The sequence below is a fragment of the Accipiter gentilis genome, chromosome 24 (assembly GCF_929443795.1).
Source record: "Accipiter gentilis chromosome 24, bAccGen1.1, whole genome shotgun sequence".
NCBI classification, from domain to species: Eukaryota; Metazoa; Chordata; class Aves; order Accipitriformes; family Accipitridae; genus Astur; species Astur gentilis.
This window is the reverse complement of record NC_064903.1, coordinates 4,817,038-4,844,752: the sequence shown is the minus strand read 5'-3', so window position 1 is coordinate 4,844,752 and position 27,715 is coordinate 4,817,038. Positions and strand designations below refer to the sequence as shown.

The 27,715-nt window shown below is 40.0% G+C and overlaps 2 protein-coding genes across 5 annotated transcripts in view; one reads left to right on the top strand and one right to left on the bottom strand.

Annotated features, from left to right (window-relative positions):
* Window positions 1-20,636, bottom strand: part of ACSL4 (acyl-CoA synthetase long chain family member 4) — a 67,012-nt gene extending 46,376 nt beyond the window's left edge. For 3 of the 4 annotated variants that reach the window (XM_049827817.1, XM_049827822.1, XM_049827824.1), the window contains exons 1-3: window positions 20,555-20,636; window positions 5,559-5,653; window positions 1,972-2,020 (exon numbers count right to left, since the gene is read on the bottom strand). The gene's annotated coding sequence lies outside the window, so the exon portion shown is untranslated. The remainder of the gene's footprint in view (window positions 1-1,971; window positions 2,021-5,558; window positions 5,654-20,554) is intronic. The other variant, XM_049827818.1, reaches the window with a different exon arrangement.
* Window positions 20,637-21,248: 612 nt separating this feature from the next.
* Window positions 21,249-27,715, top strand: part of TMEM164 (transmembrane protein 164) — a 45,873-nt gene continuing 39,406 nt past the window's right edge. The window contains exons 1-2 of the mRNA XM_049827832.1: window positions 21,249-21,346; window positions 21,638-22,235. Of these exons, the coding sequence (XP_049683789.1) occupies window positions 21,771-22,235 (465 nt within the window). The 5' untranslated portion in view covers window positions 21,249-21,346; window positions 21,638-21,770. The remainder of the gene's footprint in view (window positions 21,347-21,637; window positions 22,236-27,715) is intronic.

Here is a 27,715-nt window from a genome sequence, read left to right as displayed (position 1 = left end):
TTTAAGGGAATCATAACATTTCAAACACTATGCTGCCCTAATTTAGTATGAAACCATTTGGGGAATTCATTAGAGCAAAGACTAAAATCCGGTGAGGACCTTGACTTCAGTAGTTGTTCTATTTACATATGCCACGGCATAAGTTTGTCTTGACAGAAACAGCAAGGCCAACCTCCTAATCAAAACTTCTTGCCATAATCATTTTTTTTTATTTAGAACCTAAATAGCAAAAAAAATTTACTTGTTCACCTTAACTTTATTCCAATTCGTCATCTGAGTTCAATTTTTATAAAAACATGATACTCGATCAAAAAAAATCATACAAGTCCGAATCATGTATGTCTGTGGGCTGGCTGCTACTTCAAGTACATTTCTGAGAAATATCTAACAGGCAAGTACAAACAATATCTTCTGTTGTACTCCCATACAAATCATTCTCACAAGGAGCAGTTGCATGTGCACACATTCCTCTGAATTTGTAATGTAAGAAGTAACATTGGTAAGATTAGAATGACTCAACTTGTTGCTTATCTGTTTGTAGTCATTCCTGTAAGTTTTGGAGGCAAATATACATCAGTAGGTTTACATGAAGGACAGACATGACCTTGTGTCCAAAACATGTTTTGGTGCATGAAGGAATGCTTAGTCATTTTAGAATAACTGGCTCCCTATGTAACAATTTAACTATTACACAAAGATTAAATGGTGTGTTTCTTTGTTTATTGATGTTTCATTTCTTAAGGCAAAAAACATAACTCATAATCCTTAACACTGACAGACTGCAAGCTCTTTTCTATACTTATTCACATAAAATCACGTCTAAGACAAATTTCTGAAAATAATTTGGTGATAAATTGGCAATCTACTTATGCAAGTCTTATAAAGTCGTCTTGTTATTGTGAACTCCCTCATGTGATTTTTGTTAAAGAAACTGTAAATGACTCTTGGAACAACTGTTTCTATCATTATATATCCCTACAAGAATCAGTACAAACTGATCCTGCTTTCATCAGGTATACTTCCTTTTTGTTTCGGATGTGCCCAGAAGGTAAAGTTAGAGTCACAACACAAAACTCCAGCCCAAGGACAGAAAAATTGTATATGCTTTAACGCAAGTAGGTAGCCTTCCAGTCTTAAAATATTCTACACATACTGTCTAAATTACAGCAAGCTGCCAGTCTGCCCTGACATGCTCCAGCAGTTCTGCTTCAGCATGTTCCTGAACTTGTAAGGGAGTCCTTACAAGACAGTCTTGCAGCTTCCATCCTTTCTGTCATGATTTACAAGATGGAGTACCTATAAGAATCTCATTCACCCAGCTTGTCAAAATGTCAGGATTTTGCTGGAATTCAAATTATGTTATTTTCATTCTGTCTTTGCAGCAAAACTTTCAGTCATATCTTGATTTTTCTAGCACAACCTCTTTCTTCAGAGGCTGATTGATCGCTGCGTTGTTTCCCATCAGTCCAACAGAATTGCCTCCACAGCACTGTGGACCATTGAAAAAAGAACACAAATTCCAGGAGAAGAGCCTTTTAAAATGTTATTTATGGACAGCTTGCAGTAGTGGTACAGACCCCCTCAGCAATTGCACATATTGCACTGAACAGTGTAATAAATGTGTATGATTTTTTTTTTTCTTGGTCACCTTTCAGAAATCACCCACAAAACATTCCCCACATAATCTTTTCTCTCCAATCCACCTATGTTTATACAGGCTCTTGCTTACATGGGCAAAGATGCCAGAGTAACCACTTCTCACATTCCTAGTAGCATTTTTCAGTCAAAAAGTTAACATTTCCTTTGCATAGTAGCCTCATTGTCAGAATGTTTGGGTCTAAATTGATCTGTTTCTATTCATAAACATTTGTGGTACACAAAAAGTCTATCCATGAAAAAAACAGAAATACATACAAAGATGAGAAGTACACCTTAACACAGTGTCTTTCAAAAAGATATTTGAATTCTTACCTTAAAAAGTACTTCCCATGAGATCAAGGATTTGACTCAGTGCTCGGATCTGTAACATAAAAGCACTTTTAATGAAGAGTCCAGGTGAACTTCAATCTTTAATGCTATGGTAAAGTTAACAAAACCAGGACTGTTTTAAATGCTTGCACTTGTGACATTGACTTCCCTTTTGCTGTTAAAACAGAAGAGAATTCTACTTACACAATCAGTTTGTCCTATCAGTAGCTGCTACCTACTTGTCCATGTTGTTCCTCGGGTTTACGCCTAGCGTCATATATGTAAGAAATATTTCTAAGAGAATATTTACACAATACTTCTAATGACTACGCTTTCGTTTCTGTCAGTAGTTCTATTATGAGTTGATTCCTGGAGTCAATTATTTAATTGATTCACATGACACTATATATGCAAATTGTTTGGAAAAATAATTGTTATTGTTGTAGTAGTTACAGAAGAGGTAAACGCTTGTAAATGAAACCTGGTTCGGAATATTTGCAGACACTGGAATTGGGGTAGGGAATGGCTGCATTCTGAGGGCTTCTCTGCTCCTGCTGCTCTTGTACTCAGAATTCAAAACTGCCTGAAAGCAGACACCATCACATTATCTGTAATGATACCTGGCTCCAAAGGCCAGCTCAGGTATCAGTATTACACACAGCTGACAAATACCACGATAACAGTTTCTTTTTGTTCAGGTGAATAGTATCACTTACAGACCGATTTTCTTACAGGACAATGATAGTTAAGAAAGATGATGCTGGGGGAGTTTCAGCTTTAGCCTACCTTGCCTAGATAATTTAACTTCTTCATTAATATACAACAGAAGCATCTTCAAATAAAAGACTTGTAGCAGCTTGAGAAAATTAGAAGGTAGTGCAAAAATAGGCAGGGTAACAAAAGGTACATTATATTTGCTAGACAAACAGCCTGAGCAATTCCATTTCTTACCAAGATTTAGAATATTATTTTCATGACTTCTTCGAACTATATCACTAGGCTTAACAAGAGATGTTACTCTTCACAAACTTTGCCTTGCTTATCCCCTGATTATCAAGGCTACAAACAGCACTATGACTATTTCTTCTTTAAGCATTATTGATCAGTATTTACAGTAACACCCTTCAGGAGAAAAGTCAAGAGTAGCATAAGTCATAGGTAATGGAGGACTTGTGCTAATTCTCAGAATTTAAAGGGTTGCTTAAAACAGCGCAGATATATTTCTAAGATGTGTTTTCACACCGGATTTATGTATGTTATGGTGAACTCTGAACTCCCAAAATACCAGCTACACCTGTCTTGGGCTGGTGTAGTAATTTCATTCCTTCTTAGGAGCAAATTTCCCATCTTAAAAAGTAAATTCTGTGATTTGGAGACTTACAAAGCACATAATAGAACATAATTTCACCCTTTCCCCTTTTTATCTCTGCTGTCTATCAAACTTTGTTTTGTATCTGAACACACTCCCTTACAAAGTAATTTACTCTCGACTATTTCTTTTTCTTTATGAATCCAGCCTGCAATATGCTTCCATTGAACTTAACTGCAAGCTTCCAGTACTGTCACAGACTATATGTTTTATGTCCATGTTCACCAGAGCAGACCTGGCTGGCTGGGAGGCGGGGGCAGACAAGCTTTGCAATGCTTTTTGTGCAGTTGGAGTGCAAACAGTTGGTTTTAAATGTTACAGAAGTGTTAAAACACCTTAGGCAGAAAGCTTGTCAAGGCAATTAATCAGGAAAGACCACAACTCAGGAGTCAGGTCCAGACCAGGGCTCCTCCTCTGCAGGACAAAAGATGTTGTCTTGTCCAATGACAGAAGCTACTTGTTTATAGGGACACAATTCCAGCATCCCTGGGTTTTTTTGTTTATTTTTTTGTTTTTCAATGAACTCCAGAAAAAGCAAGCATTACCTAGAGCTTGTGGGTAAAAGGGAAAAAGAAAAGGAAGTCCAGCAACGTCTTTTTAGATTAGAAACCTTCAAACATAAATAAAGGAACAGTGCAGGTGTTTTAGGCTCCCATCCCATGAAAGCACCACTGGAAACAGGGCTGAGGCCACAGCCGTGCACAGCACATCCATACTCTGACAGGAGTTGCATTTGGACTCCTATCAGTGAGTAAATGTGAACGTTAAATCACTAGAGCCTATTTTCAGAGATGCTAATGGGAAATATTTTAGAAAACTGTACCTGGAGGATCTGCAAGAGACAGACATAGTTTTTAGGTAATATGTATGTATGCTGGATAGACTTTGCAAGCTACATTTATCTTTCCATAGCATAAACCGATCTTTATTAATCTGGAATTTTGGCATCATATTTGACTCCTAAGAGACTTTCACTCAATGATTTATTCTTTGGGACACAGAACCTTTGTGTCAGATAGGCTGTCTTACTTTCAAAATTACCTGTTAATCTAGCCAAGTGGGGGGTTATTCCCTAAAATTAAATCATGTAATTCATATTTCCCTGGGAAGCAATATCAAAGAAATGAAAGAGGAGAAAACTTCCTGATTCACCTTCCTCTCATCACCAACTGCAAATCTAGATTGCTTTCGGATTTTAATCTCTGTTATGTTATCCTTTAAGGGGGAGAAAAGGAAAGCGGGCAGCAACACCACCATGCTTTAATGAGCTGTGAGTGTAGTGATTGGCATCAGTAATCTCCAAGTTCTGCCACTAAAATAAACTGCTTATCCTTTCAATTTAGGGGTACTGGTAGCTCAAAGATGCTGTGAAAATTAAGTAGCTAATGTTAATAATAAAATTTAAAGATGCATGAAGTGGTTATTACAATGTGGACTGGGGAGAACACCCACTCTTGTGAATTGCTTACACAATTGATCCGGTAGCTTTTCTCCTTAGACACTCGGGAAGACAAGGACTCAAATATCATCATGTCAAGTATGATGTAGAAACAAACCAACAAAATCAATGAGATAGATAAATTGGATTGCCAAAATCCCCACTGTATTTTACTTCTAAAATTTTGAAGGGTAAACTTGAAATATTTTTGATGACTGAAAGTGGAGTGACATTGCTGACATGGCTGAACACTACAGAACTGCAGTAGCTATCTACTCTGTTATCAATTCATTTTTATCTCATTTGATCTGATTGTAATTATGTACCATTCCAGGACCAGTCTGAATGATACTAGCATAAACCATGCTACTGAGGTTTGCTCTTCTCCTAATGTCTTTGTTCAGTCTATCCACAGTAGTACTGATGGCAGCCAAACATTTAACTATATGTTTTCACAACAGTGCCGGCAATACCTTGTAATTCCAGGTACCATCTTTTATTGAAATTCTTCTTAGTATTAGCCCATGAAGTACACAAAACAGAAATATTGAAACACCTCTGACTTTTTTACCACAATTAGGAAGTCTGAAACTTCAACTTGAGCATTTGACACAACGCTGCTGAAGAGAGAGAATTAAAAGCTACATCCTTATTCAATGTTACAATGATGTTCACTTCCTTTCCCAGAAATGGCTGACCACAGGAGAGAAAGCCCATAGACTGAAATACTGCTATGCAGAATAAACAATTACTCCTATGAACAGCAGATCTAATGAAGCCTACCTGTTGGGTTTTTTAAATAGATTTGAATCCTTAGCTCTTTTTCTTCCATGGAGTCCTTGTTTAATAAGGGCTGACCTCTCATTGCACAACTTGTGCTGTGAATATAAAAGATCATTTAATATTATTCAACATTTCCATGATAAACCAGATTGCCATGTGACTGTACATGCAAATCCTGTATATCTGCAATTTTGACCCAATGTCAAATTCTTTTCAAAAAACCAAATTGATCTCAAGTTTAAAAACACTCTCAGGCCTTTAACTAGGTAAATCACATGTAGCTGTTTACACTGTTGACAGAAGTTATCTGATGAACTTCAGCCTATGCAAAGGGTTAAAAACAATAAAAAGCTTATAAGGTGGGATACCTTTTCCTCATAGAGCTTTTATAGTGAAGTCTGGGGTCAGTCCTAGTTATCTTGTGAAAGAAGCTTTGTCCAATGCCTCGGTCAGGAAATTCAGATTAGAAAAAACTGAAGCACCAGTCTCCTTGTTCAAATTTACTCACAAAATTAGATTTATAATGAATGCTACTGTTTCTTCCTTTTCCCCATATTAATAGTTTCAAATGTGAAATACTTTTATACTCTTCTCCAATACACTACAACAGCACTTGAAGTGCATAGAGTACTTGCAGTGTAGGGGAAGCACTACAAACAGAAGTGACACTCTAATCTGTAAACATCTCCTTTGACTTCTGCGACTCATTTAATGGTAAACCTATCAATTAATTTCTGAGACTTCTATCCCATTTTCTCTTTTTATGTAGTCAAACCAGCAAACGCTACGTCAATGCAATTCCTACCTCTTTATACCCCATGCACAAAAATTTAGGACTTTTCAGAATTCATCTTGCAAATAGACATAATTAAACCTGGGGAAGTTACTCCCCAAAGCAAAGGAACAGATACTGCCACAAAAACAAGACTCAGTGAGAACTGGATCAGGCACTTAATGAGCTTCCATTGACTTCAGCAGCGTAGGACTGTGTCCTTCCTAAGAGGCCATCAACTTAAATGACTGAAATATTACCAAATATTATCAAATTAATCTCCAGTATGACCCCATTGACTTCTCTGGTGCTACACTGGGCACAAGTCTGGCCCACATGCTATAGAAAGTGTTGGCACAAATGTAAGGGAGTTCAGGAAAAATGGTAGAGGATTTGTGATGAACAGGAGGCTTAAACAGTTTTAAACCAAACACCCAAGATTTAACTTTAGACTAATTATTTTTCTATGGTGTAACTTAATGGCAATTCCTCTTAATACTGGATTAAAAAGTTTAAAATAAGCAAGCCATATTCAATGCCATGGGAGGTCTACAGTGATAATACCAATTAAGCCTAATAATCTCCTAAATCTGTAGCTCTAAGACATTCCCCTGGGTGTTAGTTGATACTTTAGCCAAATACTGAAATGTGAGATTCAGGTAAAGAAACAAATCAATAGTCAGAGCAAGATTAAAATGCCTGCCATTAATCCAAAATAATCATAAATAAATGCTGCAAGTTTTTATCTAATTATCAACATATTCCCAGAAGGACTCCTGCTTTTTTCCCCACAGGCTAAGTGAGGAAATTGAACAAGGATGTGTAATATTCCATGATAACATCAAGATGTTTAGGCCTGTCTGGAGACAGAATGGGTGCAAGTGCTGGAGCTGATGAGTGGACTTTCTGAGAATTCTTGTTCAAGGTATTTCAAAGCAAACTACCCCATTTGCAAAGAAGAGATGAACCCTCGCCCTTTCCCTAACACCCCCCCTTCTAAGGATCAGAGAAGAGAGGGGAGGGAAGAAGCACCTGGAAATTAAATTTCAGAATCTGACTGAGAATTTTAAAATCCTCGGTTCTACAAAGTTTAGACTACTACGCTCTATTCCTTACAGTTTAGCCAAAATATGTCAGATTATTCAGGCCATTCAACATCCAAAAATATACTGTGGAAGCCTCTTGCTTCTGCTAATAGGCAGACGTATCTAAGTGTCTGTGTAGCAGTACTTAAGCAGGATTGTCAAGAGTTAGATTTACTGTTTATTTTGACATTCTATTGACACAACTTGTATCTGTGCCTCAAGCTCTACCCCAAATTGCTAGTGAGCTGTGCTGCCTGCATCCTTTACTGATTTTTTTTTTCCAAATGATCTTCCCCAAAACCACTCTACCTGTGTAGTATGGCAGTGACCAGTGGCACAGGTAATTTCCATTTCTTTGCTAAAAATGACCTGCTTCGAAGCAAGGAAAGGACAGCTGTTTAATAGCAGTAACCACTACAAGACTGGGAGCCTGACTTTTTTTCTGAAGAGGTGCAAACCAGGCTAAAATCAAGCAGGACCTGTGCTGCCACCTGCTGCGCAATCTTATTTATTTTTTGTTCTCAATTAAAAATGCAAGCAATTTTGTGACAAAGATTCTATTGCAGAATGCAGGTGTCTAGCCTAATTTCTCTCATAAAAAATCCTCTAGAGGGGAGGAGTTAGACACATACGGGAATGGAGAAAAATGTGTCTTGAAGCATTTCAAAATGTACACTCATAGTGCTTTCATGCAAAATCAAACAGGCGGGTGCCTCAGCTGAGAAGGTCACACACGTCTGCTCTGTGATATTAGTTTACATGTGCACTATCTGCATGTTTACAACCCAATCTACTTTAATCTCTACAAAATCAATAGTCTCAAAATACCAACTACTGCTGACATTTAAACTGTTTTACAAAGTATGTGAATAAATGCATAAGAACTATTTTTAACCCTACAGATAATACAAAGGTTTGGCTACGTGTTAATCATACTAAATTGCACTCATGTGCTTAACTGAAGGTCTTTTCCCTGTTCTTTTTAAAGAAAAGCAGAAGGTTTGTGGGTTTTCCTTATTCACAGAACAGATAAGTTGCCTCAGCTAAGAAATTTTCACATCAGCTGTATAAGGCTTCCCAGCAGACTTTCTTCAGTTACTAGATAAGCAGACCACTACGTTTGTCTCTCTCAGAACTCTTCCACCCGCTACTGAAACACAAAGATATCTAATGAATAAGAGGAATACTAGACTTGTGTCACTTTGCAAAGCTCTTTTAATTCCTCATGAGAATTATTCTAGATAAGTGCAATATATTAAAGTTAAATACTGTCTTGAGGTGGAGGGAGGCAGAAATTGCTGAAAATAAAGCAGACTAGTAAAAATCTGTTGAGATCTATGTTGCATTCAGTACATAGACAGAACAATTTTCTCCGTTTGATCACTAGTGCCCCTATGCTCTCTATAATTATTATTAAAACTTTTGGGGAAAAGATGGTGAGTTGACTAAAATATTGACAAAGGATAACTAAAAATACTTGGAAAACATTTGCAAGATCTTGTGAACAGAAAAAAAAAATCACCATGTTTATAATAGTACATGTTTGCAGAAGGTATTTTGTTGCTGACAATGCCTCAGTGATTGGGTGTTTCTCCCCTAATGTCACTGAAAGACTTGAAGCCCTTTTCCGAACTCACCCCTCTACCCAAGACAGGTTTAATTAGATCATTTGCATGAACCCACTTGCTCACAATGTTTCAAAGCAGAAAAAGCAAGTCTCAAAGGAGCTTTTTCATGCTCAGTGCTACTGCTGAATATCATATCTCAATTCCTCTTCAGTTCTTTTCTTCCAGAGTTCCAAACCTCATAGTTTCTGCACAAACTAATTAGTCCAAACTTTGGTATTTGCTTTATACCTAAAAGCCAGGATTGTAGCTCTACCTGGATGGCTTTTCAAGTACTCTCTCTTGAAAAATGGTTGCTCTTGTCCTAGATCTTCTCACAGGGTTTCCTAGTTCCAGATGACTTCTCTAGGCTTGTATAGACCTCTTTTACAGGAAAATAAACATTTCTGCAAGAGTGCACATAATGAGAAAATAAGAAAACTAATGTCAAGCATCAGTCTTAAGCTCTATACTAAATGTACACATTGCATTTATGGATGCAGTACCATGAAATACAGGGCATCTATTCCCTTCTTAAACCTTTTCCCCACTTATCTCCTGGGATAATACATATATAGTACTGCCCAACCTGGAGCCCGTTTCCAGACTCTTCTTCCAATGAAGGTTTCAAAAGCTCAAACAGGGCTACATGTTTCAGGTGACTGATTTAAGTCACAGTGCAATTTTTGCTTCGTATTTTAATGGGAGCTGGAGCAGACCTGCCAGCTAGCAAAACTGTCCAACCAAAAGATACTAAAGAATTGTGGGAGGACATCAAGATCTCAACAGAGACGTCAGTGCTTTGGTATGGATGTTGCACTGTTGTTAAAATCTACTCTGTATTGGTAGAATGCTTTGAACTTGATCTTGCATCACTCAAATAGTTTGTTCACCTCTGTCAGGTATTTCTGGGGAACAAAGTCAGATTCCGACATATTACAAAATAGTTCTCAGAATACAAGGAATTATTTTGATAGTACCAACTAGACCGCACTGATTATGCTGCACTTTCTTCCATATTAGTATCACCTCCCTGTCAAGTAATAGCAGGTAGTCTTCTCTATCCACAAGATACCAGTGAAAATACCTTCAAAGGTAAAGAAAGCAATTATATAGATACCAAGTATGTTTTAAATATACCTTATTTCATTTACATAATTTGCAGATACCTCATGGCATTACAGAAATAGGAGAGGGCATTACACAGATGGTTTTAAAGAAACTTTTGAGAACGCTGTACCTTATTCTGCTTGTGTGATTTTTCTTTGTTTATCTAGCTGACATTTGTGCTCTTTGGACTTTATAAATGTCAGCAAACAGATCTGAAAAACACGAATAACTTGAAATGTTTCAAGCTGCGATATAAATATTTTTGTTACTTCTTTCCCCCTTTATTGGATAAAGTTTTCAACTACATGCTTCCAGAGGTCTGGCCACTCCTTTGAGCTATGCACCTACACCACAGTTTGTGCTTATCCCTTTTTCTCTGTTTCTAGTAAAGAAGGCTTTAGGGAAATAATTTGGGTACCTCTTTTCACCATTAGTCAGAGTTTCTAAATGGAAAAATCTCTTACTGAGTCCAATATGATCTACTGGGTACAACACCTGTACTGAGTACCATAGCCCTGACCCCCTGTCTGGGCAGGAAAAGATTGCGTCAGGGTTGAGATTGTGGAAAATGTCTTCCCAGCAATCAGCCAGAGGAGCAAAAAAACACCCAACTAGCTCTGAAGCATGAGGCATACCATTAGCCAAGCTGTTAAAATGCTCTCAGGTACATAAGCCATGAATCCTGATAAATTTAGAGAGCTCTGTGGTAAATATTTCTAACATTTATGAAAGAGAATAACAGGGGCTGAGCTATCTGGAGATCACAGACCTGAAAAGGAAAAACTCTTTTGCCTTCCCTGCTCTATTACTGAAAACTGTTAGCAAGCATCCACTGTTGTAGTATGAATAAAGGATTCATCTGAATACTGAGATGAGAACATAAACAGAGATATTAAATCTGCATAAGATACTTATTTTCTTGTTTCCTTCAAACACTGTGCATTACATTGGCCTAAGCAAAAAAACCTCTTACATTTACACATCAACTCCATTCAAAAAAAAATGCAATCCTTACACATTTCAAGAAAACTTAATTCAAGTTCTTTATCACTAAATTTCAGTCCAGTGACTGCTGCGGTTTAAAGCTGGTTCCTTCCTACCCCATCTCATTAGAGAACTGCAAAACCTATCTCCCTCTTTCAGCTCCAACAGGACAGATCACAATTCCTGCCTGCCCTCTGCAAACATTGACAACTTTTTCCAACATTTGTTCTGTCAATGTATGAAGTCTTAAAAAAATGCTTGGTGTGCCTAGGCCCCTGCCAAGCCCTCAGTGACCAAATGCCCTGTCACCACACCTTTTGCAGAAACAGGCATATATTCTTGGTATTTGAAGTAAAACTCCCTTACAGAAGAGCATTGTGTCTCATGCAGGTGTCTCATGTATCATTAGAACACAACTAGTCCAATTCTTACTATTTCATTTCCTGGGGGTACAAAAGTAGTAAGAACAACAGTGAAATAAAACCACAAAAATCGTCCTGCTACTGAAGAATAAAGGGTGGTTCGTGGTTTTTTTTAATTGTGTTAGTTAGTAGAGCATTATAATGAGCATTTAAAAGGGTGAACAACCACTGGAGGGCTCATTCTTCTCTAGAGTCGTTTTAACAAAATGCTGAACTAAACCTTTCAATAACAAAGAATATAAACATGACCTCTGTGTTGTGTGAGGCTCCTACACTTGAAATGCATGAACTTGCACAGAAAACATCTGAATATACCCATTTTTCCTCAATAACTTTTTAAAACAAACTCTAAAGACATGCTTCACTGTGGTCTTCACCATGGGTTGCAGGGGAATCCTCACTGACCTGGGTATCTGCAGGGTTGTTTCTCTCACATATTCTCACTCCTCTCTCCTGGCTGCTGTTGCACAGCAGTTTTTTCCCCTTCTTAAATATGTTATTGGAGAGGGGCTACCATCATCACTGATGGGCTCGGCCTTGGCCAGCAGCAGGTCCCTCTTGGAGCCGGCTGGCATTGGCTCTATCGGACATGGAAGAAGCCTCTGGCAGCTTCTCACAGAAGCCACCCCTGTAGCCCCCCCGCTACCAAAACCTTGCTGCACAAACCCAATACAAGGGTATAAAAGCAGCCTTTTGGTATTTTACAGCATCTATTTTCATGTATTATATTCAACAGAAATGTTAAAATGTGTGACTGGTATCTCTGTATGCTAATAAATGATAGGAGGATCTAACAGAACCCATGTCTGGCTCAGAAATCTTTGCAAAAACTGTACACTGCCTGATGTATCGCTGTAAAAGCTGAGGTGTTGAATGCCTCCTCCCCAAAATGTCAAAAGACATAAAAATACACAGTGATAACACAATAATATGTCATAATAGGCCTGATCATATACTATTTCAAATACAAGTACAAATTTCGTACAACTTAATTAACCAGAGATTACATCATGTAATAGTTGTCCTTCCTACCTTCTGTTTTGTTTCTGAGACTGGAATTACATTTGTTTCACATTATGTTAAGTATAGCGGTTCCCTGATTTTGAATACCAAATGTCACTGCGGTATTATAAAGGTAAATTACACACAGAAGCTTAGGGAAGACACAAGTGTTCAGAATCTCTCAGGCTGAGATTCATAAGTAGTGACAGAGTGTCTCATAATCAGAATTTAGATTTCAGTTTTTAAGACTGAACTCAGTCTTAAGTAAAAGGGTTTTCAGTAAGTCTTTATGGATGTCAGTGTGCCCCTTAAACTACAGCAAAACAGAACAAAAATAGAAAGCAGATTCTTCTCCCTGCAGGTTTAAAGAATCACATAACTCCTACATATACCAGTCATAGCTAAAACAACTCTAACAAACATGAACCAGGCTAACAATTCTTGTAAAACTAATATGGCAATCAAATTAATCAATTATTTCATTCATTGACTTCACTTATTTTTCTGAGACAGCAGCATGAAAAGTACCCTGTAGTCTACCTATAGATATTTCAGAGATCACCTTCCATTTGGGTCTGGTTCACTGAAGGACTGGCTAAGCGTCGTTAGGGAATTTATTGAATTGTTGCGGTTATAAGCATCTATAAGCATGCATTATATTAATATAATATTTTGACTTGGAAGGCAACAGTGGGAAAAGTGCTGTTAAGGCTGACCTTCCAAGAAAAAGAGTTTGGGTGGTTCTTTGTGAAATGCCTTTTATTATACTTCGCAATATTATGGTGCTAGCACTGGACATGAAACAAAGCAAATGCCTTGAAAACTGAAAAATGGCTAAACAATACAGGGGACAAACACAAAAGGGAGTGACTGTCATTGAGCACTTTAAGGCATAGTTTAGTTACTGATGTGTGAAAAGAGCAGTCATCTTCTTTCCATCAGTTCTCAAGACACTTCAAGTTTAAGAACACATAAATAACATCTGGATGGAAACTTTGATTTTCTTAAGAACACATTTTATATGTTTTATAGCAGATCCTTTTTTTTTCACACTCACCTTAACAAAAATATTTTTCCTCAACCTCCAAACAACTTCAGAAAATGCCTTTACTCATTTAACATATGAACATACAAAGAAACGTTTATCACCATTTCTCAGATGTATCCTCAACCTGTATTACCGTTCCTGACAGTGCTGTTTGACCTTTTTAACTTCAACATGGGTACAGTAATTAATATGCAGATGAACTGTTAACTATGATTTCCTTTATCTCAAAGCAAGCCTCACACATTCATGATGTTTCTGCGTTTCTCCCTGCTTTTATGTCCAACTGGTTTTGTGTCTATTAATATTGCAGCTTTTTATATAAGGGAAAAAATAAGTCAAATACTGCAAACATGACAGAAATGTGATTCAGTGAAAAGCTGGTTCACACAGTTTTCATCTAACAAGTTTCTGTTGGTGGTTTATATAATTATTTTCAGTCCATCAGATTAAAAACCATGAAAATGTGATATGCTTTTTAAGCTTTTATTTTGAATGGTTCAAGTTGACATTTACTTTTTTTCAGTATTGTCTAGCATATGTTCTAGCTAAATTAGCTGACAGGGAGAGATATGATAAATGCAACAGCCTTTCATCTTTCTCTCAAGAAAATTCCTTCAGAGGAAATCAGCAATTACACTACCACAAGCCTTTCTTTAAATTCATAAAAAATATATGTGAGCAACTGACTAAACAGAAGAAAGTCAGAATAACTGATGGAAGAATCTCTATGAACCTAGATTTGTAGCAACAAAAAAAAAGAAAAACAAACAACAAAATTACACAAAAAAGCCACCCTGTACTGAGTGGCTTACCAGACTGACTTTTTCCAGGTGGTTGCCCTATAGGCACTTCTGGTTGCAAACGTAGTTTTCAAAATGTGAACTGTAGATAATACAACATGAAAAAGTATAGTACCTATAAGCACCTCCTTTTCTGGGGGCAGCGAATATTTACTCTAGGGATTAATGACAATATAACCACCAGCTCTTGATTATTTCACTTGCTGATATAATCATTCAAGAAGAAAGACAGGACCTTACTGATTTGCTGGGAGGCATAGTCTTGTGCCCTAGGAGGGAGAGTGCTGATTTTTTTGCCAAAACTTGAGAATGAACCACCAACCCAAACATGATCTTTTATAAGCTATATACAAAACCTGGATGATTTAGTCAGGGTAGGGAAGCAATTTTTCTAATTCGTGAATGGAAGAAGGTACATTTGATTTAATTCCTGGGCTACAAGGAATGCAGCAAGAAGACCAGATGAAAAGTGGAAAGAGGTAGGATGTTAGTAGAAAGCCAAAGAGACTCTGGTTTCTATTTTGTACAGAAACAAGCCTTCTGGTTTACAAGTCTAAGCAGTAGAAATGTTGTTGCTTTCTGCACACACGACTTGACTATATTCATGCTCATAGTCTGCAAGTGCTGCCCAGTGGCTATTCCAAGTCTCATTCTGACTGCTGAAAGCATACTTCAGATGGCAATACTGTGCCCACTACTGTTCTTTGGGCAAGAAATAACAGACTAACAAGGAGTCTCAACCCAGCTTCCATTTTAAACTTATGAGAGTGATAAATTCATTGCTGACTCTGACTCCATTTGCATCTCCAGAGATCATCAGATCAAAGACCCTGCACGTAATGTTCACATTATTTTGTTAAAAAAACTTGTAAATAAGCAGCAGTACTTTAACTGACCACCTAATCCCAACTCTTTGCAAAACCTGTCCCCATTCCTGCTTTTTCCTTCAATCCAGGTGCCCTCTTTCCTTCCTGTTTTAGGTAGGCAATTCTCATTTCCTTCCTAGTTCCTACGTCTGCAAGTAGGAATTCACACAAGGCTCACTTCTCACTATCTGGACCAAGCACATAAAACTACAATAATGCTAATTTGCAAGCTGAGGGAACAAAGCCAACTGTTGTCCCCAATGCACAGCCAAACTTGCAAGACTGTGTCACTCATGGCTGACCAGTAATAAAGGTGGGAGAAGACAAGACAAAATGGAAGAGAGGATAAAATGGAAGAGTTACAGATGTAGCGAGGTGGGAAGTTTTTTTGGTGCAGTGCTGACTGCCACAGACTATGTGAAATTAGACAAGACAAAATCACTTTATGCTTCAGGTTCTTTGAAAAAACAGGACTAAAACCCCTTCTTCCCTATGCTTCGAAGAGATGCATCAGCTCCAAAACAACAGACTGGTGTCAGAGGACAGCGAGGGAAATGTGCTCAGAGATCTGACAATTGCACCCAGCTCCAACCGTTATTAAGATGACAGTCCCTCTCAGGGTTTGTTGTTTTTTGTTTTGTTTTGTTTTTTTAGCTTTACATTAGTACCCACAATCTAGTAGATTTTTCTCCTAAAGCTGTGGTCATCTGTTTTTGCATAATACATTATGAGTTATAAATAAAGGATTAATCATTCATCCTGGCACTTCAAACAATTTAGTTTTCCATCAGCTAGAAGACCCTAATAAACTCCTAATCATTAGAAATCTTTTTATTCCTTTGTGCATAAAAATGCATAATAAATTACAGCTTCACTGTTAGAGTAACCCTGCTGATGTCCTCAGCTATGCCTGTGAATATTGTTATCCACCAGAAACATTTCAAGACTTAAAATATTATTTTACTCTGTTGCTCATTTTGTTTGTGGGTTTTCTTTTTTTCTTTTTTTTTAAACAACTCATACAACAAGGACACACAATTTCTAGTAAATCTACAGGTGTAACTATATACTGATGTGTAGAATCACATTTCTAAAATACAGCAATATAGCTTGATGTTGAGGAAAGGTCTCAATTTTTACACATAAATTCATCGGATTTGAGGACAGGCTTAAGCTAAGCACGTGCTTAAATGCTCTTCTGAATAAGAATTCAGGTCTTTTAGTCCCTCTGCTTTGGAGTTCAACTTCCAATGCTTATTGATGATATCTACCACATACAAACAAGACTTCAGGCCTTGCCTTTATTTCCAGGCTTACTTAAGATGGAATTTGCAAATTGTACATTAGGGAGAGACAAGATGCAGAGTTCTATTTTACAGGGGGAGCAACATTACATGAGCTGACTTTGAATTTCATACGTGGTCAGGGAGCAGCGAGAGTGGGGCTGCTCCACCAAGGCAGGAGCCAAGGACGACCACGCACGGGTAGGGAAGCGACCTTGCCAACAAGGCTGCGATCCCACAGCACCGCGCCAGGCCAGCAGAACCGGGCTGGGGACGGCGACGGGTTCCGTTGAGAGTCCAGTGATCATTAGAGAAAGGAGGGCTGGCAAGCCAGGTCCAAGGCCAGTGCGGGAGGCCCAGTCAACAAGTCGGGAACCGCCAGGGACAGAGCTGAGGACGGAGGTCTGCCTACGGCACAGCCTGGGTGAGGACTGGGGTCCAGAGCCAACACGGAGCTCCCAGGCAGATCACCTGCCAGTAGAAGCCCCACACAAGGCTGTTCTGGGTGGTTAAGGACTACTGGTACACCCAGGGCCCTGGCATTTCTTCATGGATTAACGTTAGATTTGACCATTTTTATATTTCAAGAAGCCTCCACCAGAAAAATAAATGTCATGTTAGATACGAGAACAAGCCTCAGGCTCTTGTGCAAGCACTTTAGTTACGGGAATTTATTGCTTTTAGAGAATCATTTCTATTGACATAGGAGATATATGTGTTTACAATGGAACTTAGAGCCTAAATTACTCAGTGAAAGGATGAGAAGAAATGGTTAACAAACAGAAAAGAGCAACGGCTTAGCATTCAGTCAATAATACTAAATTGTTATTTGCAGTTTTCAGAGTGCTTTTCAAAGAAGCTGAGGAAACTGAAAAAGAGAGAATAAAGGAACTCTGCCTAAGCCACCCAGCAGATCAAGATCAGAGAACCAGATCTTTTGTATTTATAGTGGGTCACAGTCTGAAAATGAATGAATGATATTGTGCTATTGCAAAGAAATCTCAATCGTACCAGGATGTCCAGTTTTATACCAACTACGTTCCTTCTTTCTAATGAGTGGGAAATCACAGCAAAACAAGAAATCAGCAGGTCGCCTCCTCCATCGCCATGACCCAAAGTAGGATCAAATAGAGCAGCAAAGTGCTTCAGGTTACAACTACCTCTGGAATTATAACTATAATGTTAATCAGTTTCCTCATACAGTCGACCACATAGCCCCAGAAAAGCTTATGGTGTAAGACAGTGTGAGAGAAAATGAGTAGCAAGGGGAAGAGGAAAGGCAGTGATAATTTATACCAGGCAGCTTATACCAGTATAATGTGGTGAACTATGATGCAACTTGATCTTACTGAATATATTCTTTATTTTTTTAGAAAAGCATGTTTCCGAATGGTCAAGACTATTTTAAAATTTAATCCTGTCCCCCTCAGCTTTGTGTCACCTGCAAAATTAATAAGTATATTCTCTGTTCTGTTGTTTACATTGTTAATAACAAAAAGACCCAGACTGAAGACAGGGTCTAGGAACCCAGCAATATATTCTTTCCTTTTGACAGTGAACTACTGCTTGCTATACAGTCAGTTTTGTATAGACCTTAGAATACATTTACCCAGACCGTATTTCTCTTTTTAAAGAAAATGTCATGTAAGTGTCAAAAACCTAATCAAACTGACAACAGGCGCTGTCCTATCCACAAGGCCTGTTCCTTACTGGAGGAGAAAATCAAGTTATCATCTGGCGTGATTTATTTTTGACAGATCCATGTTGAATGCTATCATTCCCTGGTTATCATCTAGGTGCTAGTAATAGTTCGTGAGGTTATTTGTCCTAGGATTTTTCTGGGCATTTAAGCTAATTACACTGATTGAGCTGTATTTCTCTGGCTCTGTCCCCCCTTTGATAGCAGCCATTTACAGTTGCCTCTTCTGCTTTTTCAGCATCTCATTCACCTTCTTAGTTCAGCCAATTCCTTAACTGTCTTTCGATCACACTCACTAGACTCAAACAATTTGAAAACCTTTGGTTTATCTGAGTGCTCCTAATCTGTTGTTTACCTACTCTGGGCTGAGCTAATTTATTCTCGGCATCACCAGTCCTAACTATCTGCTTGCTTGTGATCTTTTTTGGAAGTCTGATACCACAAAGGCACCAATCACTTCAGCTTTCTTTATAATTTGTTGAGAGATTTTCTTCTCTGGTGAGTAGGGGATTAATCTTTTTTCTCTGTCTTCCTCTTAGTATGAATATACTTATGGAGCAATTTTTATCTGATAGCTCTTGATAGTTCATTTGTTTTGCAGCATACTTTTTTTTAGTCTTTCTTTCTTATTCTTAGTAATCTGACCTGTCTTTCTTTGTATTTTCTTCATGTGCTTCAGGTCAACAGAGACCTCATGATGTGGTCAAGCTAACCTTAGTATTATTTCTATTCTACTCATAACTGAGATAAATGCACTCTTTGAATTATTTTCCTAAAGCATCATTCCTTTTCTTAACTCCTTTCTTTAGACTCACTTCCTATGAGGTCTTAACTATTAATTGCTTAAGTCTTTAGCTTTCATGACATCTGTTTTTATTTAGCTGTTCTCTTTCCTTCCTCTCCTATGGACAACAAACTGTCATTTTGCAAATGCTCTTCTTTGTGGGCAAAATACCGACCACTTTCATGTTCTCAGCCAGTTACTCTTCACTGGCATTCTCTAAAAAAGATACCGAACCACCCAGCAAAGCCCTCATATTCTTGTGGCTAGTCCATGTTCTAAAGAAATCACTACATCTGAGATACCAATACTTGACATCGTATTGCTGTTCTAATTATAGGTCTTTTTCACTCCACCAAAGAAAAGCTCAGGAAAGGAGAAGTCCGAGAAGCAGACCACAGACCACTGCAGAAGGCGAGACACTGAGTGAAATGCAAAGGCAAGGTCTAAAGCTGCCTGGGACTGCTTTTAGCAGCAGTAGCTGTCCTCTTGTGTGTGACTGAGGGAGTGGAAAGGGACAGATCTGTTCCAGGTTGTTCACGGCAGCAGACAATCCAATTGGTAGACCCCTTGAGAGCAAATACTCGGTGCTTATCTTTGTGAGCAGTATTTCTGTATTTTAGAAATAGGGGAAGAAAAGAACTGCCAAAATATTGGTGTCAGTGCTGAGCTGCTTGTTTTGAGTATTCAGGCTGTGAAGCAGGTTAACGCAGCACGTTTGTGTTGCAGGTGTGTGCATGTCCAGTTAGCGCGGAAGGCATTTGCAGGAGGTTTGTGCCTATTCAGGTTGTGCATCCGGTTTCTGCACATTCACTTTCTGCAGCAGGTTTGTGCGTAATTAGATCAACAAGAGGTGTTGTAATGAATCAACAATGGCTGAGAAAACAGCAATTTGTAGAAGAATTCTTATCAAGCTCTAATTGTGGAAAGGAGCCCTTGAAGATCTTGGAAAAGCCTGGTGGGTCCCCCTTCTTACCCAAAAAAAGAGAAATTTCTTTCACAGCAGAATGGCACGCAACATACTGCCTCCGGCTTTACAGTCCAGGTGTTGCTGCCTCCCCATCTGTATGGAAATCACTTTGACTCAGCCAGTAGAGGTACCTGCTTGGTCTTTTCAAACTTATTTGTGGAATTGAGCTTTTATTTTCAGTAAAGCAGGCTCAACAGTTTGGCTGGTGACTGTGCTGCTGTAGTGCTGTCCTGCGGAGAAGGGCAGCCCCGTAACAGTCAGGAGAGCGACATGCTACGGGCAGGGTATGTGAAATGAAATCTGTCGTACGAGACAGCTCTCGGGTTATGTTCATTCGTGGTTCCAACTACCTTGCCAACATCCCCTTAACCCGCTACTCTACCTAGATCTCCACCTGCCTTTGCCTTTCACGTAGAAACAAAGAGTTCCGTATTTGCAGTGCAGCCGCTTCACAAAGCCACAAACCGGTTGCACCCAGGAACCAAACCCGGCCTCCGCCACACCAGGCGCGGTTTTGCACACACGCTTGCACACACACGCAACGGGGCACGGCTGACAGCACACACTTACCCCCACCGTCAGGCCGGGGCTGGGCTGAAGCCCCTCTCAAGTTTGGCCCTTTGCGGTGCGCCGTGAAGAACGCAGGCCACTGCCATGTCTCGGCCGGCGAATCCCACCTGCGATGGCACTTGAGAAACTAGTTTATCAAGTTAAGGCCGCTTGTTGAGTCGAGTCGGCAGCGGAGAGGAAGACTACCGCCGGCCCTTTACTTCCTCTCGGCCGGTGGCACTGAGGGGAGCCGGGCGGGTGGGGACGCCAGGCCGAACCGCGGGCAGCTGTGGCGAGGAGGAGGAGGAGGAAGAAGAAGAAGGGGAGCAGCCGGGCGAGAGCTGGGGCACCAAGCAGGAGGAAGGCGAGGACGCGGAGAGCGAGGGAGAGGGGAGCGCAGCCCGCCGAGGGAGCGGCGGCCGCGGAGGTGAAGGGAGGCGGTGGGGAACGAAGGCAGCAGCCGCGGGAGGCGGGAGCAGCCGGGGCGGAGGGAGGAGCGGGCGGCCGGGCGCAGCCAATTCGGGGGGCCTCGTCCATTTTTCGGCGTGAGTCAGGCACGTCGGTGGGGTGATGCCACGGCGCTGGGAAGGGGCCGGCAGAGCCGCGGGACGCGGCGGCAGCCGAGAGCCACCCGCCCGCTCGGGCTCGTACTCTCAGCCCTACGGCCGCTGCTGAGGAGAGCCCTGCTTCCTCCTTCCCCTCCCTCGCCGAGGCCGGCGCCATGGCTGGGGGCGCTGGGCCTGCCTCCTCTCAGCCGCGCCGCGCTCCCTGACGGAGCGGATAACCGCCCTTCCCGCCCGCCGCCTGACGGAGGTACCGGACACATCGCTGCGCGGCGGGAAGGGGGGGTGGGCGGGCGGGCTGAGGGACGCGGAGGAGGAGGAGGAGGAAGGGCGGGCTGTGGGAAGGGAGGCAGTGGCCCGGCGTTGGGAGCGGGGCGAGGCAGGTCGTTCTGCTGTCCTGCGGAGGAGGGTGAGCCCCGTGAGGGAGAGCGACGGGTGCCGGGGGATGGCGGCGGGCGGGGAAGAGGAGGGCTCCTGAGGCGAGGGGCTTTTCGCCACCGCTCACGGGCTCCATTCATCTGCGGCTCCTCCCTTCTGGCAGGCTGCTGCGTGTGTGGGTCTCGTCCTGGCGTCGAAGGGGAAAGCCAAAAATTAGCCTTGCCCCAAGCGGAGCCGCTTGCTTCTCCAGAAGGTTGGGAAGGAAGGGGACTACAGAGGGGCCGTCCTTGCGTTTCATGTTTCGTCAGCCCGACAGCATTTTGGCTTTGATTCCATCTTGCTCCTACCTGTTCCTGGACAGTGACGGGGAGGAGGAGAGGCACCGTCCCACCATGTCTCGTTACAGCCTCCATAATCTCCTGGACTGGATGTATGGGGGCGTGGACCCCAGCTTTGCTGGCAATGGAGGGCCAGAATGCGCGGCCTTTCTCTCTGGGCAGCAGCGCTTTCTGGAGAGTTTGGTCTTCCTCAGCGTGGGCGTCGTGGAGATCCTTCTGTCCCTGTGGAAGCTCAGGCAGCTGCATTTCAGGGAGCTGGAGGGTCATCTGCTGCAGCAGCCCCAGCCGAAGCAGGAGAGCTTGGGCAAGAATGTGCTGCTGGTGGTGCTGTGCCTCATCTTTGGGCTGGAGGTGGGGTTCAAGTTTGCCACCAGGACTGTCATTTACCTCCTGAATCCCTGCCATGTCGTCACTATGATGCAGGTAAGGCTTGTGTACCGTCGCCAGCAAGTTTGCTTTAGTTTTATGCTTGCAGAACGGTATTTTTCCCGTAGGCAGTCTGTGGACCAAAAGCGCGCAGCAAAAGTACAAATGCCAAGAATTGGTATAAATGTTTTAAAACTGACTTGGTTTTCAATCACCTGAACTGAAATCTATGGAAAAAACCCCCACCAAACTAAGTCAAATGAAAAGGTGAAACTGTAGCTATGACTAAGGGCCAAATCTCTGTTGAAAATGCAGAAAATTAAGACTTTCTCACCACTTGCTTCCACCTGATCCTTGTTTCAAGAATAGAAAATGCTGTTTGCACTGACAGCAGCGGTAGAATTTGCACCAACTTTAATGAAAACAAGATTATTGCTAAAGTGGCTATGTAATTTACAGGAACTTTTTCAAGCAAGTGACTTTTAGGGGTGTGAATGTATTCTGTAAAGGTGTTGAAGAAACAAATTACTCTTTATTTGTGCAGACAATGTTGATTTACCATTCTAATTTTAGAAGCTGAATAGTAAGGAAACAAGTGTTACCAGTGTCTCTTACATGGGGTGAACAAACCAATCTGGCTTAATACCTGTGGATAAACTATGTGCTTTAATGACTTGTGGCTTGGTTGTTGATGCATGATAATGTGCAATTTGTGTAGCTTCCAGAATAATGGAAACATTTATAAGTAGTTATTGAACTACAATATCTAAAGCTTACAGGCTGTATTTGTCAGTAGTCCTGTCCATGTACTTAACTGGCAGTTTCACTGAGCTTGGTAAGGAGCGTGGGAGATGCCAAAAATAATAATATTTTGTTTAATTTTGCTAATATCGTACCCTCAACGCTGGACAACTTACAAAATTTAAGCTCAGGAATTAATAGAAGAATGTCAAAAAGGCTTTCATAAAAGCTGCTGTGATAACAACATCTGTCTAAGATCAGTAACAGATGAAAATCAGAGCAATGCCGTTCTTACTCTCCCTTTGCAGAATGCTAAGTGATCTGGGCTGTATCGGATCAAGCAAGTTGTTAGTTTCACTCCTGGAGAGCATTTCCTAACAGGGATGGAAACGTTTTTCTGGTTGTAACAGAGGTTTGAGGGGGGATGGGTATTATTTCAAGAGGCAAAAATGCAGCTCTTACGCCATATTCAAGACCTTTACAGCAATTAACTTACAGTTCCAGAACTTAATTAGTAGGTTATGTAAATTCCTAAGTAATGATGCAATGTTAGCTTAGTATTTTACACTATAGGATACTTGCCTCCTATGAAGTGGTATCAATTGCTGTGCAGTCAATTAGTCAGTATTGGTAATGAATGAGAAAGCAGAAGGTATGCAAGAGCTGTAGAAATAATTAAAATAAAATAATATAGCCACGTGCCATTTCTTGGCAATGATCAATGTTTACTGGAAAAATTTCCTATTAATTCTCTGGGAAGAAGGTGAGGATATGTTACCATTATGATTTGAAAGTTTAGTTGTCTTGATATGGTATTATAATAGGGTGTAATGATGAGTATTCAGCTAAAGCTAATGTGTATACATAAATGGGGGAGCTAGTATTGTTTACCTCATTCATTGATGCTCTCCCCCAGGAAGACAGAGACTTAAGCTCTGTAGTCAGGCATGGGCAGTTTTTAATCTCTTTTTGATCAGTTGTGAAGCTTTTTTAATAATCCTATGCTAATTACTCATTAGAAATGGCATTTCAGCATTTGTGAAATTGAAAAGATGGGTATGTCAGCAAAATTCAGAAGCCATGTCTCTTCATCCTCAAATAGATGTATTAGAAATAGACCTGGGCTTAATGTAGGGAATGAAAATATCTGCAAAACCAACATCTTTCAGCAGGGAAAACAGGTTAGATACAAAGATCATAAATGAAAAGTAATACACAGTAGTTGGGATCTTGCAAGCATTGTTTTTCTGGCCTGCATTTGCTGAGGGCAACAGATTGGCAAGATGAAATACATGAAAATATAATTTAACCTTTGCTTCTGTTCTTGCAGTAGTTTATGCATAATCCTGCTGCTGTGCCCAAACATTAGGATGAATAAAGTAGGAGGTGAAGAGATGAAACATGCTACAACAATCAAGATCACTTTAAAGGGAAGCCAACAGTAGCTATTGGTAAAGGTCTCTTCTTTCACTCAATTTCTGTTTTCCTTTTCTTCAGCTGAGACTGTTTCACCTCAGAGCAACAAAGGCTCTGGGCTCTGAGCCAAAAATATTTGGAACTGGAAATTATCCTTCAGATTTTCTCAGCATAAAAGCAAAAGTCCTGCTTTTAAAAGACCTAAGACTGAAATGAAATCACAAAATAAAATGGGAATTACATCTGTGGTGCATTTGGGCAGACAAAACTGCATAATATAATGTATACTGAGCTCTACAAATGAGTCTGTTTTGATCAGATGTCTAATTTCTGCCTATCACACCAACCTGTGTTCAGATCAAATCTTTTTGATGACTGGGAAGAACTAGTTTAGATGTGTCGTCACAAGGATGAAGTGTCAATCAAATGAACATATTTAACTGCCTAAACAGTTCTCATCGTGTCATGGTTTAACCCCAGCTGGCAACTAAGCATCACGCAGGCGCTTGCTCACTCACCCCCTGCCCCAGTGGGATGGGGGAGAGAATCAAAAAAGAAGTAAAACTCGTGGGTTGAGATAAAGACAGTTTAATAGAACAGAAAGGAAGAAAATAATAATGATGATAATAATAATAGAATGACAATAATAATAAAAGAATGGGAATACACAAAACAAGTGATGCACAATGGAATTGCTCACCACTTGCTGACAGATGCCCAGTTAGTTCCTGAGCAGTGATGTGCCCAGCCTGGCCAACTCCCCCCAGTTTATATACTGGGCATGACATCATATGGTATAGAATATTCTTTTGGCGAGTTTGGGTCAGCTGTCCTGGCTGTGTCCCCTCCCAACTTCTTGTGCCCCTCCAGCCTTCTTGCTGCTGGGCACGAGAAGCTGAAAAATCCTTGGTTTAGTCCAAACAGTACTTAGCAACAACTGAAAACATCAGTGTGTTATCAACATTATTCTCATCCTAAATCCAAAACATAACAATATTCCAGCTATTAGAAGGAAAATTAACTCTATCCCAGCCAAAACCAGGACACATGGTTAATCAGTTTTGGAGAATTTGTTGCCATCCTGCCACCCAGTTGAATTACCTAGGAACAGTACTACTCGCTTCCAGCCCTGGTCCTGGTTTTGGCTTTTTGCATAGCTTTTGGAAGAAGAAGGGCAATATTGTTTCTTCACCAGTGACAGAAGTGCAGTACCATTGAGAGATAAATACTTCAGTTTTTAAAAATCTCTCTATATATTTTAAACCAAGGAGGAATGAAAATTTCTGTGGTTTATTTGACAGCTATCCAATGGGGATAGGATTGTTTTTTTGCAGTACAATATTTACTTAGTGTGTGGTGCAGCGGCAGGGGGGGAAGTCTGTGAAGGAATTCATACTAAGCTCTTTCTTTAGATAAAGAGTGTTCTCATTGAATATTATTTGAATAGCTCTATTAAAAAAACCCAACAAACAACACTTTCTTTTTAGGACTGAGGGTGGGACCAATGATACTGATGTAAACCTGGCATGAAAGGGTATCCTAAAAAGGAAACATTAAGTCCACTAGGGTGTTGCAAACCTTTTCTCTTTGGCATAGCAGGAAAAAAAATCATATATTTAGGGGACCAAGTGTTATATTTTCAATACATTAATAATTTTGAGTATTTTAGGTCCCGTCGTTATGGTATTGAAATTGAAGATGGGAAGGGAATCTTTTAAGTTTCTGATTCAGCAGTGTAAGAGGGAGGATTCACCCAACAGCCAATTACAGCACTACTGTAATTTCTTTAAAAGTTTTGTAAAGGAGACTTTTAGCAGCATCCAGAGCATGGTTGTTAAGTATATACGCAAATGGTGTCTCCCTGTGCATGAGCATCAGAATACTTACAGCATTGCGTTAGTGAGGTGAAAGGAAAATTTCATGCCTTGCAATGTCAAAACCAATTATATCAAAACCAATTTGTTTATCTGTTCTATATTCTTTAAAGTATACATTTTTTAACTTTTCAATTAAAACACTTGTGGTCACATAGCAGTTCTTCACTCCAGGTTCAGTGAAGGAGCAGTTAGAATTTCCATCAAAAACTGTGTGTTCCTCATGATTTGTTCCTGTACCACCAGTTTGTAATTTCTGACACGCAGATTTTGCAAGCTGTTATTTGCAATCAATGCAGCTTAATGAAAATGCATAAAAACAGGTGTTGCTTGATGTCCTGTAAGACATCAAGCTGGAGTTAACAGGCAACTATGGTTAAATGTAGACAAATATAAACCAAGACCCAGAGTTAAAATTAGTCTGTATTGCAAAAGAGAAATTTGGAAAACAAAATGTAAGGAAAAACTATTATGTGAAGCCATCTAAATCAGAGTTTGTGGGTAACAATGGTAGTGTGAAGTGATCTCAAAAGGTCCTGTCCAACCTTAATGAGTATGTGATTATTATTTTTTTCTTTTTTTAATTTTAATTTTAGATTTGTGAGTTGGATCTTGAAGCTGATAGTTTTAATTTGGTTTCTTGGAGCTTTGCAAAGACTATTCAGTTCTGAACACTGAAGGTTATGACTGACCAGTTTGTAGAAATTAAAAGTGTGTGTGTGTGTAAGTGTCTTGAAACCTTGTTCAGGGAAGTGGCAGAAACATGACTGTAATCTAATCCTAAAATGATAGGTACACCTAGTCCTGTTAAACTGTTGTGAATTGTCAGCTTGCTTGATTTTAATATGCCAGTGCCTTCTTCCAGAATGGTGACTTAATACCAATCTGTAAAATGAGTTTTGGGACTTTTGTTTTGGGAAGAGGTTTGCAAGTGTTCTTCCTATAGAATCATTTCTTAGTGGTAAATCCTCAGCTGGTAAGTTGTCATAATTCTCGTCTAATTCTACAACCAAATTATTGCATTTAAGACAGTTAAGGACTGACATTTGTCTAGAATAAAGAAAATGTTTTTGTAGGAAACACCTGTATTGCTGGATGATTACTTCAGTGATCTTTATAGGCAAAGAGAAGTAAACTAAAGGGGAAGTGATAGGTGGAAAAAAGACAAGGGAAAGAAGTATAGGGAGTCTGGTTTTGTCCAGTGATCTTGGTCTGATGTTAGTGTAACTAAAACCAGTGCATCTGCAGTTCAGTAAATAGTAAATCCTGTGTTCATTATTTCTAGTTTTAGCTTCTTTTGAGACCTGGGTCTTTTCTGTCCTCTGCAAAAGAGGCCACTGTGCTTTTAGAAACAATGGGCTGTTTTTGGAACTTGCATAAAAAATGTCTTGGCTGAATTCTGCATTGTTTGGGAATATGTCCCAATGCATAACAGATTAATTATCTCCCTCTCTCTCCACTCCTCCTTCCCTCTCTTTTTTTTTTTAACTTGGAAAAAACATGATT